Source organism: Mus musculus, chromosome 9 (genome assembly GCF_000001635.26).
Source record: "Mus musculus strain C57BL/6J chromosome 9, GRCm38.p6 C57BL/6J".
NCBI lineage: Eukaryota > Metazoa > Chordata > Mammalia > Rodentia > Muridae > Mus > Mus musculus.
The window spans coordinates 39,380,523-39,397,957 of NC_000075.6; the positions used below are offsets into that span (position 1 = coordinate 39,380,523).

At 33.4% G+C, this 17,435-nt stretch overlaps 1 protein-coding gene and 1 pseudogene across 1 annotated transcript; both read left to right on the top strand.

The window, feature by feature from the left end:
* Nucleotides 2,808-3,757, top strand: Olfr950-ps1 (olfactory receptor 950, pseudogene 1; annotated as a pseudogene).
* On the top strand, nucleotides 13,271-14,215 carry Olfr951 (olfactory receptor 951). Its single transcript, NM_001011812.1, has one exon. The coding sequence runs from the start codon at nucleotides 13,271-13,273 to the stop codon at nucleotides 14,213-14,215; it is 945 nt and encodes a 314-aa protein (NP_001011812.1).
* Nucleotides 14,216-17,435: the final 3,220 nt, after the last annotated feature.

The following is a 17,435-nucleotide window of genomic DNA, read 5'->3' on the forward strand; positions in this document are numbered from 1 at the left end:
TTCTGAGACATAGAGGATCAGACTCCTCCAGGGATGAGCAACCTGCTAATTTATTCACGGAAAAAAAGGCAGTTTGGTTAAAATACAGATATAGGAGACCTAATTGACCCAGCATATAATACAAATACACACATACACACATTCACACACACACACACACACACACACACACACACACACATATATATATAAATATATATATTTACATATATATATGTATATATGTATGTATATGTATACAGGTTTTGTGTGTGTGTGCATCCATACATGAATACATGTGTTCCACAATTATTTATAAAAGGGTATACATTATAGAAGAAGCATTGGGGGAATGTAGTTCTGGTAGGAGAGAGAAGGATGGAAATAATGCAAGTAGAGTACTATGCAATTCTCAAAAACTGTTATAAAATAAAACATATAAAAATGTTTAGGAAGAATAAAGGACATTTTACTGTTTTCAGTCTTCTGAAAGTATTTCCTCACATCCTAGCAGTTGCGATTAATGGCCAAGAGAAAATAAAACTGGTAAAAAAAACATTTAAAATTAGTTTAGTTTGTAGGCAATATAAAACTATACATAAAAGATCTTAAATATCACACCAGAAAAAGGAAAGATTTCATTATATATGTAAATTTTGGGAAAATTCGATAAGCTTTTGTAAGAATCTTGCATTCTATAACTTGTTTGCTTTGTTTCTATTGACTTCTAATAGATATTATTAGCAGATTCTGATTTTCTTTAGATGCTATATTTGTCATATTTATTTAAATATAAGGATGGTTTTCTTTTTAAAGTGCTTTAAATTTCAGAATCATACCCATAAAGGTGGCCTAAGTTAAACTCAGTGGATAGCTAAACAGAACAAATCAAAGAAAGAAACAAAAACAAAAGTGCAATAATGTCAGGAATTGACAAGGGGCAGTTGCAGGAGATGGAAGGGGAGAATAACTAGAGCACATTTTTACATATATAAAAAGTAAGCCAAGGGAGTGTATTAATAAAGTGTCTGATGTATTTATGGAAAACTGTTTTCTAGAAAACATTTGAAAATGAAATTCTGAAAACAAGAGCTCTGTCCATTTCTGGCAAGTTTAGGATATATAAGATATCCCATTCAGGTGGGTTTGCTTTCAGATTGTCAGTCACTTTTACACTGACTTTATTCATATTTGCAAGCCTCAACATAGTATTATATTTTATGTTTAATGTAAACTATTTGATAAGTTTATACATAAGTACACTCTTTCATCATTACCACCCACATCTCTCCTATCCAACACCTCACATGAACTCAATGCTCTCTCATAATCATGCCATATATATACAATCATATAAGCCTTCACATATACATATCCTGTTAAAACCATTTAGTGTTGATTATGTGCACTTAGGGTTGAACACTGGGACTGGAGTAACCGTCAGAGAACTCAGTCCTGGAGAAGTCAGATTCTCCTTCTCTCATCAGCTTTTAACTGCTTGAACCTCTTGATCTCTGGTAAAACCTCATGGAATTTCCCCATCCAGTTGACAGGACTGTTGGTGTTGTCACTGTGCTTGTCTTGGTAAGGTAAACACAGATCTGTATTTTTTGTGTGTAGCTTCCCTGTAATAATATAAGGTACTATCTCACAGCATACTTGCTGCTCATTTGTTTCTTATAACCTTTCCAAACTTATTTTGTTATGCTTCCTGAGCCTCGGGTATAGATGTCATGTTACAGATGCATCAGTTGGGTCTGGAGAATTTAGAGATAATTATCTGCAGTTTAGTCCAGTTGTGCCTTTCCATACGGTCTCCATCTGTTAAAAAATGAGGCTTCTGTGACAAGACTAAAGAAGCCTACCTGAAGATAGAAGAGTAAGTATTTCAAATATGCTTAAAATCATAGCTGTTGAAAAAATTGGAAATGTGATCTCTGGGACGGTTTGTATAAGCTTGGGCCAGGGAGTGGCACTATTAGAGGGTGTGGTCTTCTTGGAGTAGGTGTGTCACTGTGGGTATGAGCTTTAATATACTAGTCATAGCTGCCTGGAAGTCAATCTTCCACTAGCAGCCTTCATATGAAGATGTAGAACTCTCAGCTCTGTCTGCACCATGCCTGCCTAGATGTTGCCACGCCCTCCACTTGATAACAGACTAGAATTCCGACTTGGTGTGCCAGCCCCAATTAAAGTTGTCCTTTATAAGACTTGTCTTGGCCATGCTGTCCACAGCAGTAAAACCCTAACTACATCATCCTCTATGATGTATGACTTCATGAGGCATGAGTAGTAAGTTGGGTTTACACTATCAGGCTTAGTATGGAGCATGTCTTAAGTCTAATCACATAGTATGTGGTTACCACCATAATTTTAGTGTCTCTGCTACACACTTAAGTACATTTTGCCATGCATGCAGTCATGCTGGATTGTAAGCTCTGTAGCTGACTAAGAACTATTGATTACTTTTCTCCCTTGGCAGGTTCCATAGCATCTTAGATATATTAGATATAGTCCTAAAAGAGCTGATACAAGCTTCAATTAAATACACTTCTGGTGAGCCACCGAAATGCTAAAAATTCTCATTAGCAGTATTTTACATAGCAGGCATTCTGAATTGGTTTTTTTTTTAAATAATGTTCATTAAATAGCAAATTACGGATGTTTGTTAATATATGTTTTCATAGATTTAATAATTATAATGATAATAAAAGTATATATAACTAAAAGTCATATACATTAAGATTTTTATTGTAAATTTAAAACAATGACAAAAATCACTCTAACAAATATAAATTTCTCTTTTTTCAAGAATTCTAACAGAGGATATGGCCATAGGACAGTATTGCATGTTGCATAAGTTCATTCTGACTGAATTCTCTAAGAAGCTAGACTCTCAGCACCCTTCTTCCTCTAATTTTATAGGAATTTATGCACTCTGATTAGAATTTGGGCAGGTTCACGTTGATTCAGTAAAGGTTCCACTTCACAAATCCTTGTACCCATTTACTATTTCTTCAGCAGCATATAATTCAGTTATCTCTGTAATTCCTTGGTTATTAACCTGAAAATGTTTGTGAAATTTGTGATAGAAAACAACCCCATCTCCCACCCTCAACACATGACTCAGCTCTAATTCATCCTCAGTTTTGTGACTGCAAAATGCCACCTGATAGCACTGATTTCATATGAACCCCATGTGGCCACCTATAATCCTTTGGTTTACAATGTTCACTCGGATTTACAGTTCCTTGATTTCACAAGTACATATTATTGGTGTAGTTTGCACATCAGCTCACACAGGCTTCATGGTCTCTATATCGCTTGGTAACAATGGCATGGTCAGCTACCATTTCTACGTTCTTCTTACCCCACAAACTCTCTCACTTATATTAAAGTTCTTGTTTATTAATTTTAATTATTATTTTACTTAATAATCTCTCATCCTACTCATCTACTCATTAAGTTAAAGTTATTATGTTAAAGAATTTTTGGTTTTATGCTTTGGTACATTTAACAATGTTGCACCTAATTTAGATAATCTCACTTCTTAATTTATCATTGTCTGCATGATCATCAATATGCCACAGAAAAAAAATGCCTTCAGAACATATTGGTCCCTTATCTTGTCACTGCTGTGTTTTTTTGTGTCTGCTGCATTTATGTGTTTCTGGCAATCAGCTCCAAAGACCAAGGGAAAGTACCCTTCATGGTTCACACCATTGCTTTGCCCATACTTAACCCCTTGATCTACAACCTACAGAACAAGTGCATCTGAATTGCCCTGAGAGAAATGCTAGAAAGAAAGATCATTCATGTCAACTCAACTAATATGGATTTACTTATTAGAGTCTTCAAATGATACACTGTTTCAATTACTATTATTTAATTTAATTAATTTGTCAATCTAAGCATTTGTTCCAAAATTTGAATATATCTTATTAGATATATTACTGTTTCTTGTATAAAAGTGATAACATATATATCACAGAAAAAAGTAAATGAAGTGCTGTGAATATAATTCACATATTTAGTTTATTTTATCAATGGCATCAATTGTCTGTGTACATTTGGTTAGAAAAATCTATTTTGTTTGTTATCAATGTAAAGAAGATATTTTTAAAAGTTTAAGCAATCTAGTTTATCAATTGAAAAAAACATAAAACTATGACACTTGTGATTTCTATTTTGGAGATGTTTCTTGAAAATCCACTTACTGTCCTGTTCTTTATTGGATTTTATTGTTTCCTTCTTTAGTATATCACTTTGGTCATTTAGAATTTATGTCATACAAACTTCTGTGTATTGACCCTGTGTCTGATCCAGGATACTAGTAGTATATCTATTGATTCTTAAGTTTGTATCTCCCCGTACTGGGGCATATAATCTTACGAGACCAAGGGCCTCTCCTCCCAATGATGGACAACAAGGCCATCTTCTGCTACATATGCAGCTAGCCAGGAAGCAGGAGTGGGTGGGTTGGGAGCAGGACTGGGGGCAGATATAGGCGACTTTTGGGATAGCATTTGAAATGTAAATGAGGAAAATATCTAATAAAAAATTGTATAAAAAAAGTTTGTACCTCTCCATTTTAGCCAAAATTATTGAGCCTGACATATACAAGCAGAAGTTTTTGTTTTCACTAATTATTGTTGTCCAGTTCCTAAAACAAGACTTAAAGCTTATTACTTTCTTATTAACTTTCTTATGTCTTTTATGAAATATTTAAGGGAAGTTTCTGAATTCTATAACATCTAAATCCATCAATGATTTGTTATCATTTCATGGTGTTATATTTATTTCTAACTAAATTTAGCTTAGCACAGATTTGAAAATCAAATATTTCATAGTTCACTTATGTTCTTACTTTAAGGATATATTAAAACTAATAATCTGTTTATCGCACAGAAAGATTTAAATGTTTTAGTCTTGATTAGAATTGCTCTGACAAACCAGCCAACATGAGATGATGTGTGAATAACTGATTTTCAAGGTTCGTTAAATCCTATTAATTATAGAAATTCTTAAAGTAATGCTCAGTTTTTCTTGGTGTTCATACTTTTGAGAAATCAAAAATAATGAAGTTCGAAAAATTATGGTTCAAATGTAAAATTTGTCAATTTATGCTAATATAATAATACTCTTGTATTACTATTTTCCATGTCATAAGATAATTCCACCTATGATGAAAACATGAAAACATAATTATTGTGGCACATATTCCATCATATCATATATATATATATATATATATATATATATATATATATATATATATATATATGTGTGTGTGTGTGTATGTGTGTATACATACATACATATATACATATGTACATATATATGCATATATGCGTATATGTTCATATTTGTGAATATGTGTGTGTGTAAAATGTGCTATATTAAAGGTGGCATTTGAAAAAACCCATATTATCAAGTATAATAACCTGACTAGCCAGTAGAGTTGTTTTGTTGTATTGATTTATTTCTTTATTTATCCATCCATACATTCAATTTTGCAGGGCTGGATAAATAATCAGATTATTCTCCAATTAATCTATCATTGTTATTTACAATCCTTTTCATATTCCATATTTTCTTTGTGTAGGAGTTCAGATGAAGAGAAGAGGAATAAGTGATGTGGCTGCAGTTCTATAGAGTTGTCCCTCTATAGCAGTCTGGAGGATTCTAATATTATATGATATGTTCAAATTGAGTACAGAATAAAGTTGAACCTCACTGTCTCAACATGTTCCTTATTATTCATGATGTCGATGTATCTGAGCTTAAGGGGATTCTACTATTAATGTACTAATCATAGATGGAAAAGACACACTAAAATATAATAAAATCAACATATAATATATAATATACACATATATGCATAAATATATACATTAATGTGCATTAATAAAAATAAATACAAAATAGAATGTAAAACAAAAGACCAATTTATATTAAAAGCTGAATATGAAAAAAATGTAGATAGTTACTATATATCTAATAAACTGTGATTTGCTAACTTTCAATTCTTTCACTGTAATTTATACCATATGCAATACTGTTTCTGGTATTTTCAAAAAGTTTTATATTTCATGTAAATTTTCAGTTTCTCTAAGTAACCACACTAGTAAAACTATTCAATGAATGCATGCCTGTTTCCTATGAAAATTAGCATCAAAGATACTTTTAACTCTTTTCAAACATTAAAGATCTGTATTTTGTTGAACGTAATAATGTGTTAATTTTATGATAAATGCTTTGTATTAATTTCAATGTTTTCTTTCTTTAATGCTTACAGAAAAAATAAGGGACAAATTATGTAAAGCAAAATAAATTGGTTATAGTCGATGACATATACTTTAGTTACAAATCATTTTGATAGTTTAAGAATTTAGATTATTCTGTTTTTTAAGTATTTAGCCCTGATAGAACACACCCGATTCTGTAGTCACAATGGTGCCCTATCCTCTTTGTTAGACCATTTAATGTACTCCTGAGTTTCTTAAACTGGGAACAAATGAAGACAGCTTTAATACTTGTAGAAACTGGCTGTGCCTCTGGGTTCTCTATCTGTTTGTTTCTCAATACTAACTGTAGAATGTTCAAGGCCTGCTCTGCGCAGTTCCCGAAAATTCCTAAGAAATATCCAGAATCTCATACCACCTCACACCTGCTGGATCAGAGTCATCATTTTCATACAACTATTCAGTGATCTACATACTCAAAACCTTGATTGGGAGCTGAAAGTTTAGACATGACATGGAATTATTTGAAAAATAACTTGACAATTGGGAGTTAGCACTGTTAATTGCTTATTTTCTCATTAGCCTATCTTTAGAACAATGAGAGTCCTAAGGGAAAGTTTATTTCATGGCACACAATATCTGAAGTAGATAAACTTAGGACAGAGGTTCACAACTGCCCAGTTGACAGCATGTTTGAAATTGAATCTTCAGAGGAACAAAGTCCTGGAAGATGATGACTGGAGATGCAGACCAGGGTCAAAGGTACAGTTGCCATTGAGGACTAGGTTTGTCTTCTCAATACTAACTGTAGAATGTTCAATGCCTGCTTTGGCCAATTTCTGAATTAGAACCATTAATAAGCAGCAATTAAAACTTGATATTTAGAATCTCAGGAAATGTAACGTAGTGTGTTTGTTTCACATACTCAAATGTCTTTAGGATTATGAGGAGTGGAGCAATCACTGTCAGAAGTCAGGCAGAAATAGCTGAATATCCCTAATCATTCTTCCAATTATTTCCTTGTTCTTAAAAGTGCAACAAAATAGTAATGGGGCAGACATGAATTACTGAGGAGACAGAAAAATAATTCCAAGTAGCCATCTGGTTAGCTGTGTACTTCATTTCACCAGGAAGTGCAAGGTTCAGAAATTGCAACATCTTAAGGACATTGTAGAAAGGATGAATCTATTTAAAGATTTTGGAGAATCCCACCCTGTCTGTAACAGTTTTAGATATGGTGTAAGAGGATATACATCCTTACCATGTAATAAAGGAATTACTGTCTAGTGACACTCTTTCATTAGAATAAACATCATTCTAAAATGTGGACAGTTAATTAATATAATTAAGGAACTGTAAATAGCCAAATGTGTCCATCAAAGAGCTAGAGAGTTGTATGAATGAAGAGCTGAAGAGGAAAGGAGAGTGAACAGTTTTTGTTTTACATATAAACTAGAAAGGAATCATTTCTCTAGATCTTTGAAAACAAATTATCAACAGACTTAGGATGCAGTTATAGACCATGAGCTCGAATTTTTCCCCCTTTTCAAACAAGCAACTTTCATAATATTCCTGTATGATTATTAAAGTGTAACATTTATGTTTTCAAATATCAAAAACTCTCTTATACCATGTTAATTTCAAAACCAATTTGCAGATTAATAAATTTGTCCATGTTTAATCTATTTCCACATTTTTATGTAATAAATCATTGTAGCTATTTGGTATTAAACTTCTATTGTAATATGTAATGAATTTAAGTTATTTTTGTCCTTATAAATAAGGTTATAGTAACTTTGAAGACATGCTGGCCACAATGTATATTTCTGACCATGAGAAATGGATCATGTCCTTGAAATTTAAGTTAAAAAGGAAAACCTGTCATGGGACTAGACTGTGTAAAACACTCTTAATCAGTGATTCATACTATGATGAATATAATTTACATAATTAATCTCAATTACAAGACTAGGCATCTGCTTCTACATTACAGAATTTCTAGACTATTAAACTAGATTTTGGTTAGGTACTTAATTTGAACTTAATATAATTAAGTGTTACAAGTTTTGTACTTTTATTTTATTCTGATAAAATAAACTGGGGCCAAAATGAATTTTACATTCATTGAAAAATATTAAATCTATAGGCATTTAAATAATTGAATTGTGAAACATTTTTATAAATTATAGCATTCTAAATATATTAGCAGCAAATCTTTGAGTAATGAAAACATTGATTAGTATAAAAAATTTGGGGTTTTGAATTTACTCAAATTTTATTATGCAACATTACTGAAAATATTAGTACACCCCTCTATTTTATGTAAGCCCATGAATATGAAGTAATAATCAATTCAAGTACAACTTTTATTGTCTTTTCTTTCTAGTTTTATTTATCTTGTAAATTTCTTCACATATTTAGAATCCAATTTTTACTTAATTTATTATAGTAAGGCAGATTTAGGCTGTGAATTCTTTAAAGCAGAGAAGATTTTACAATTGTTGTAATGCTGCAGTGACCTAAGGTCATTGTAATTTCCTGTGTAATATAGCAATATTTAGAGAGAGGTGGTGATTAAGAGATTGAGAGAGATCTAGATGGAAGGAAATAGTGACAGGGGAAGAATGTGACAGAAAATGTCTTTGAAGCATGATATTAGAATTATTTTACACAATCTAATGGCTCCCAAATGCATACCTATTTTTATTTTTTCATAATTTTATAGTTTCTTCCTTAATTTTTACGTAGTATAGACTTCCACATACTACCAGAAGATATTTCTATTTATGAAATTTTGCATATTGTTAAAAACTCTATATTAAATAAGTTTTGAGAGGTAAATAAATAATTTTAATATTTTAGTGTTTATATAAGCTACTCATCTATCTACAGTAAAATGTAAATTCCAAAGACAGTAATGAGTAAGAAGGTATGGCCACCAGCTTCATGTAACTGAGGTTAGAATGTGGAAGTTTGATATACTATTAGAATTCAGTGAGCTTAGAAAGAGAGTAGGATCTACTTATTTACAGCTGTGGAGGAAAGCTTGAGAAGAGCGAAGAGCTACAGATTCAAAAGGAGCTGTTTGGTACAAATTCAGTACTTTCTTGGTGATAAGGTTAAGACTAAACAAAAAATGCAAAACATTTATTCTTCATGAATACGTTTACATATTTGCCAATTTACAAAACTTTTATTAATTTTGTAAATATTTTATGTGATCTAAGAATGACAATATGAAGAAATAAATTAATACGTACTTCATATTAATGTGTGCTTTACATCTCAGGGAAAAGCAACTACAAAGGTCACTGTCTTATAAATTAAAGCACTATTTGTTCATCAGTGGAAGTAGACGCCCTTGGTCCTGAGAAGGTTACATGCCCTAGTACAGGGGAATGCCATGGCCAGGAAGCAGGAGTGGTTGGGTTGGTGAGCAGGGAGGAGGATAGGGGATTTTTGGAGAGGAAACTAGGAAAGGGGATAACCTTTGAGTGTAAATAAAGAAAATATCTAATAAAATATTTAAAAAGGAAGAAAGAAAGAAATTAAGGCACAAACTGGACAGACAAGATAAGATGACTCACAGGATAAATGCTCTTGTCACACAATCGTGATTACCTGAGTTCTCACTGTATACTCTCATGTTTGAAAGAGAAAAGATGTTGTTCAAACTTATTCTCTGGCATTCAATGTGCACTACAACATATCTGTGCATACAGACTTCATATAATGAAACATGTAATGATAAAAAATACAGTATATTAAAATGGAAATTAAAGCACCTGCTAATAGTATATGTGCATGTTAAATTAGAGAGGTTCAAGAAGAAAGCTCAGTATTGAGCTTTTTATATATCCAGAGTTTTTTATTTCATTGTGTTTAGTCTGTTAAGATGCATATTTTTATAACATTGGGTTATAATAATTTTTACCATAAATTCTGAAATGACCCAAAATAAACAAAGGTTGCCTTAAAGTACTATATTGCTACCTTAAGTACTATGATATTATATATTTCACATATATGTGAAATCTACTAATTGAATTATAAAAAACCTATCCATGAGTGTTTGAGGTCTGATAATTTTACCCTATTGAACATTAAAGAATACTATTATTGTGAGCTGTTCTCTCACTAAACCTTTCTTCAATTCTCTCGGGGCTATTTGAAAGGCCTAGTATATTAGGTTTATTTGGATTTTATTGCATTGAATTCTGGATATTTGCTGTGAATTTGTTCATATTTTATAGTATTTGTGTTTCATTATTTTAATTTTAGAAATTCCATTGAAATATGTTTTACTGTAAGGACACAAAGTAATAAAGTAGAAATAGAGAATACATTGTTTGACATACAGAGACTATCTTATGGTTCTGCATTTATACCAGACAGAGCAAATTTAAAACTCGAAAAGGGGAACATAGTTTATTAAAAATAGGTGTGACTCAAGTTTGAAAATTAAAGTAAGAAAAATATAACAAGCACTTTAGTCCATGTATTCCTATACTTTATCAATAGTTACTAGAGTAGCATTTACAAAGTCATTGGGACCGTGAATAACTAAGCAATATAATAAAAATGAACAAACAAAATACATATATGCAGTGCTTCAAAATAGTCAGTGTCTAATTTGAAATAGTATAATCTTTAAAAATGCATTGATAAAAATTTTTACATGTTTAAAAAAACATTTCTTTGGTCTGACAACAGTGTCTGGGATTTTTAAATTTATGGACAGAAAAGAGAGACCCTTTCACCCAAGATGGTGGATGATTACAAGGGAGAGCTTCAAATATGATGTGATCCATTATAAATGCTAATCAGAATTACCTTCTATACTAGAAATACAATTGAATATTTGGGTTCTTTCTTACTAAGGCTTTAATCATAACTGAATAAAGCTGACAACATATTTCAAAAGCTTTTATGCATAAAATGTTCCCATTTATCTTGGAAAACACTGAGAAGCATATACTTGAAATGAATGGTAGATATGTCTTCACACATATAATATGCCGTCAAACCAGTTTTACACATTTTCAAGGTTTTACAATTTACTCCACTAATGCATGCTCTTTGATTTGTCTGGATATCCCTTGTCTACATGTGGCATTGCTACAACTTTTCAAAAGCCATTCTAATATACTTGTATGAATGTGTCTCATTTTGATTTCATTGATGTTGAATATTATTGGCATATGTTCATATACATATTTACACTTCACATATTGACATATCTTATCTATAGGTTTTTATTTTTCATTAACACTCTCATTTCACTTTAGACATTGTTATCTTTATAGTATAACTATTGCAGATATTTAGGGCATTTCATATTAAGTCCTATGGCAGATTCATTTAGTCATTGTTGGTTCCTCTCCTCATTATCATCCCTTTAAGCTTTAAAACCCTTTACTTAACTCTTTCTTTCATACACATACTTTGATCATATTCACTCTCCTTCCCCAAACATTTCCTAGGTCCCGCTCCTTCCCTTCCTTCGCAGTTCTATCCTGTTGTCACCATTTCCCCATTGTAGCCAATTTGTTCCTTCCGTATATTTATGGATATATGGTTTACCTCTCTCAACTTGTCTGGTACTCCACTTTAGAGAAAACTGACATGCCCTCTCTCAGCAGTTATACAGTGTCAATAGCTCCTCAGCTGGGGTGAACTCTGTGTCGAACTCACCTTTCTATGCTGGCACATAGGCTGGCTATGGCTTACCCTGTTCCTGTGCATGCTCACACAATCACTGTGAGGTTTAGGAGCATCTGCTTTGCTGTGCCCAGATATGTGTTTTCTGTTTTCTTTATTTGTGTGTGTGAGGTTCTAAGCAATCTTGAAGTTGAAGTCTTCTAGAGCTATCAATAATTTAGTAAGTGTCTACTTAAATCTATGAGCTTTCTTGAAATTTATGTTGTTATTTATGAAAGGTTAAAATATTTGCATTTTAAAATCATTTATTTCCCCTTTTTACTTTTTAATTATTAAAGTCTAATTCAGTTAGGAATTTCCTTTATATTCACAATCAATAATTGATTCACAATTCAATAGGTTAGAGGATAATAGTTATACTTTCCCCTAATTAATCTATTTCTGCATTGCAATCCTTCTTAGTTCACAACATATAATTGGGAAAGGAGGAGCTGAGTTAAGTCTGTTTCTATAATTTTAATATGTAGAAATATCCACTTTTCATTAGAGAGAATGTCAATATAGCCTAACAACACAAAATGATACTGCAGATTTTCTGAGTAATAAGATACTAACAATATTAATTTCTTTACATTATAAATAATAAAAATGCATTGTTTTAGCTAACAGTGTCATTGATAAATAATGGGAGAGAATATGGGCACATTGTCTTAATGGCTTCACTATGTAACCAATAGTGACTGACTTTGTTCCTGTCAAGAATTAATCCACAAGACAAATCTCCTTCCAAGTAGTACCATATGTCCAGTACTTAATCCTAGATTTACCATGTGACCACTAATTAATAATAGTCTCATCATGAGTCAAATACATAATTTAGTAGCACCATGTTTACAGTATTGAATACAATGTTTGGCTAGATGTAAATCAATTTTCACATTTTGATACATAAAGACCTTAAGTATATTAGGAATTGGAAAAATGGGAATGTCTAAAAATAAGCGCTCTGAAGATCCCTAGGAAAAGTATATTTTGGATAATCATTCACTGTTTTTAGGAAAAGCTTACATCCTCAACACAGGCACTTTCACTCACTAATACAGACTCTAAATTTTAATTTTGAAACTTTACTATGAAAGAATGAAAAATTTTGAAACTTAAATTCAGTGATAGTATTTTATATGAAGTGCAATCTTAACTTCTAAGCATATCTTTAATATTAATAATAATACATGATAAATTTTATTTATCTAATATGATAAAGTAAAGGTAATTATATACATGAAAATGGTTTACTGAAGAAGAAATAATTCATATATATGTGTTATAATGGAAATTAATAAAGTCACTCTAACATATTATTGCTTTACTCCTTCAGGATAAGAATGGAGGACATGACAGCAGGAAACCATTGCACAGTGACTGTGTTCTTCTTAGCTGGGCTCTCAGAGCAGTCAGAACTCCAGCTGCCCCTGTTCCTCTTCTTCACAGGAATATATCTAATCACTGTGTCTGGGAATCTGGGCATGATTATACTAATTGGGCTCAGTTCCAACCTGCACACACCCATGTACTATTTCCTCAGCAGTTTGTCCTTCATTGACTTTGGTCAGTCCACAGTTGTTACCCCTAAAATGTTGGTGAGCTTTCTGACAGAGAAGAACTTCATCACCTACCCTGGATGCATGACTCAGCTCTATTTTGTCATCATTTTTGGCACTGCAGAGAGCTACACATTAGCTGCAATGGCATATGACCACTATGTTGCCATCTGTAACACCTTGGTTTACAATATAGCCATGTCCTCTCAGATTTACTGTTCTCTGATTTCAGGGGTATACATTTTTGCTGTGTTCTGTGCATCAGTAAACATGGGCTTCATGTTTAGGATCCAGTTCTGCAAATCAGATGTAATCAACCACTATTTCTGTGATTTCCTTCCCCTCTTGAAACTTGCATGCTCTAATACATATGTCAGTGAAATGTTGATTCTATTTTTTGGTACACTGAATATCTTTGTCCCAATGCTGACCATTATTACTTCCTACATCTCCATTATTTCCAGCATCCTCCGCATTCACTCTAGGGAGGGCAGGTCCAAAGCCTTCAGCACCTGCAGTTCCCACATCTCTGCTGTTGCCATCTTCTATGGTTCTGGTGTATTCGTGTACTTACAGCCATCACAAGTGAGTTCAATGGACCAAGGAAAAGTGTCCTCTGTGTTTTACACTACTGTTGTTCCCATGCTGAACCCCTTGATCTACAGCCTGAGGAATAAAGATGTCAGTGATGCATTGAAGAAAATACTTGAAAGAAAAACATTCATGTAAGCAGAAATCATGTGTAGATTATTTATTAGACCAAACTATTGAAAAACACATAGATTTGATTGATAGTGTTTATTTTATCCTACCATACATTATTATTGCTCATTTGCTAGAAACCTTTGATAATTTTTATTATTACAAATTTCATCTTTAGATTTCAAGCACCTAATATCTCATATGCTTCTCATAATCAGCAATATCAACAAATAGTATGGAAGACATGGATCCTTATGCCCATACTGGATAGTCTATGATGATATATAATATATCTCATATAAATTACTTTGGAAATAAAAAACTTTTTTAAATGTAACAAGGTGATTCTTTTTATACAATTTTATTTCATATTTGATCATTGTATATATAAGGCCTGTAATTATATTATTTCCCTCATCTCCCTACAATCCACCCCCATGATGCCCCTGCTCTGTCTCTCTCTCTCAAATTAATGTCTTCTTCTCCGTTTATTCTTATATACTCAAAGGATCTCTGATTCTGTTCTCATTAATCATTGATTTCCCTATTTCTCTATCCCTGTGATTTTTCTGTTTTATATTTATATGCCATTTTCTTCCTTTTCAGGAAACGATATTGTTGAGATTTACAGTGTCTATTTCCTGTCATGCTTACAAATTACAAATTTACACAGCCTTCCTTGTACTCTCTTTATTGGAATATTCTTTTACTCTCTTCCAAAATGTTCCCTGAGCTATAAGCAGGGAGGTTGTATTGTTAGTGGAGGAATTGTGGCTGTTACCCCACCATCACTTGTTCCTTCTATTTAGACAGTTATGGAGTTCTGTAATCGTCTTCCCCTGTTGTGAAAAAAAAATTATATTTCTGTAGGTGACACAATAAATAGTAAGCATGCAGTTAGAGATTATACTAGTTTGTATAGTTGTCACTGTTTTAATATCTTAACATGTCTTATATACTTTTATTAAATTTCCATTTTAAAGAGAAGCTAGAGTTCTAATACATGAGTATACTGCATAATTGAAAATCAGTGAATAAAATGGACAGAAAATTAGAATCAAGATCTGATTATTTGACTTTGTAGAGGGAAAATTATATTCAATATGGAACACCATATGTGTTAAATATTTTTGTGTGCATTCACTTATTTTAATGCATATGTACTTCTTAACAACACTAAAGTCTTTTGTGGATATCATTTTATTCATATTACTTAATGATATCAATTAAAACTTTAAGATAGGCCCCTTCCGGTCCGTGCAGAACCAGGTAGCTAGGGCGCACAGTAGGCTGACTACCACCAGCTACCCACAACACCCGCCAAGCGATCTTAAGACTTCTGGTGAGTGGAACACAGCATCTGCTCCAATCCAATCACGCGGGACTTGAGACTGCATTAGTCAGGGAAGCAAAAACCCGGTCTGAGTAGGGGCACAAGCCCCTTTCGGTCCGGGCAGCACCGGATAGCTAGGGCGCACAGTCCGCTGACTGCCGCCAGATACCCACAACACCAGAAGAATTCTGAGGATTGGGATCTGCCCAGCGCGGGATCGCTTTGCCTGAGCATCGGCAGCAGACATCTAGGTTCCGGGATCCCACCGAGTGTATCCTATACAGGCAGGTGACCATTTTCCCGGCCAGAGGATAGGGACCTGCCCTGCGCGGGAGCACTTTGCCTGAGCATTGGCAGCAGACATCTTAGTTCCGGGACAGACACTACCTCAGAGTGTACCCTGCACAGACATCTTGGTTCCAGGACCCCACCGAGTGTATCCTGCACAGCTCCAGAGAATACCAGATTGCGAAAGGCAAACGTAAGAATCCTACTAACAGAAATCAAGACCACTCACCATCATCAGAATGCAGCACTCCCACGCCACCTAGTCCTGGGCACCCCAACACAACCGAAAAGCTAGACCCGAATTTAAAAGCATATCTCATGATGATGGTAGAGGACATCAAGAAGAACTTTAATAGCTCACTTAAAGAAATACAGGAGAACACTGCTAAAGAGTTACAAGTCCTTAAGGAAAAACAGGAAAACACCATCAAACAGGTAGAAGTCCTTACAGAAAAAGAGGAAAACACATCCAAACAGGTGATGGAAATGAACAAAACCATACTAGACCTAAAAAGGGAATTAGACACAATAAAGAAAACCCAAAGTGAGGCAATGCTGGAGATAGAAACCCTAGGAAAGAAATCTGGAACCATAGACTCGAGCATCAGCAACAGAATACAAGAGATGGAAGAGAGAATCTCACGTGCAGAAGATTCCATAGAGAACATCGGCACAACAATCAAAGATAATACAAAACGCAAAAAGATCCTACCTCAAAACATCCAGGAAATCCAGGACACAATGAGAAGACCAAACGTACAGATAATAGGAGTTGATGAGAATGAAGATTTTCAACTTAAAGGGCCAGCAAATATATTCAACAAAATTATAGAAGAAAACTTCCCAAATCTAAAGAATGACATGCCCATGAACATACAAGAAGCCTACAGAACTCCAAATAGACTGGACCAGAAAAGAATTTCCTCCCAACACATAATAATCAGAAACAAATGCACTAAATGAAGAGAGAATATTAAAAGCAGTAAGGGAGAAAGGTCAAGTAACATATAAAGGCAGACCTATCAGAATTACACCAGACTTTTGACCAGAGACTATGAAAGCCAGAAGAGCCTGGACAGATGTTATACAGAAACCAAGAGAACACAAATTCCAGCCCAGGCTACTATACGCGGCCAAACTCTCAATTACCATAGATGGAGAAACCAAAGTATTCCACGACAAAACCAAATTCACACATTATCTTTCCGCGAATCCAGCCCTTCAAAAAATAATAACAGAAAAGAAGCAATACAAGGACGGAAATCATGCCATAGAACAAGCAAGAAAGTAATCCCTCAAAAAACCAAAAAGAAGACAGCCACAAGAACAGAATGCCAACTCTAACAACAAAAATAAAAGGAAGCAACAATTATTTTTCCTTAATATCTCTTAATATCAATGGACTCAATTCCCCAATAAAAAGAGATAGACTAACAGACTAGCTACACAAACAGGACCCAACATTCTGCTGCTTACAGGAAACCCATCTCAGGGAAAAAGACAGACACTACCTCAGAGTGAAAGGCTGGAAAACAATTTTCCAAGCAAATGGTGTGAAGAAACAAGCTGGAGTAGCCATTCTAATATCGGATAAAATCGACTTCCAACCCAAAGTTATCAAAAAAG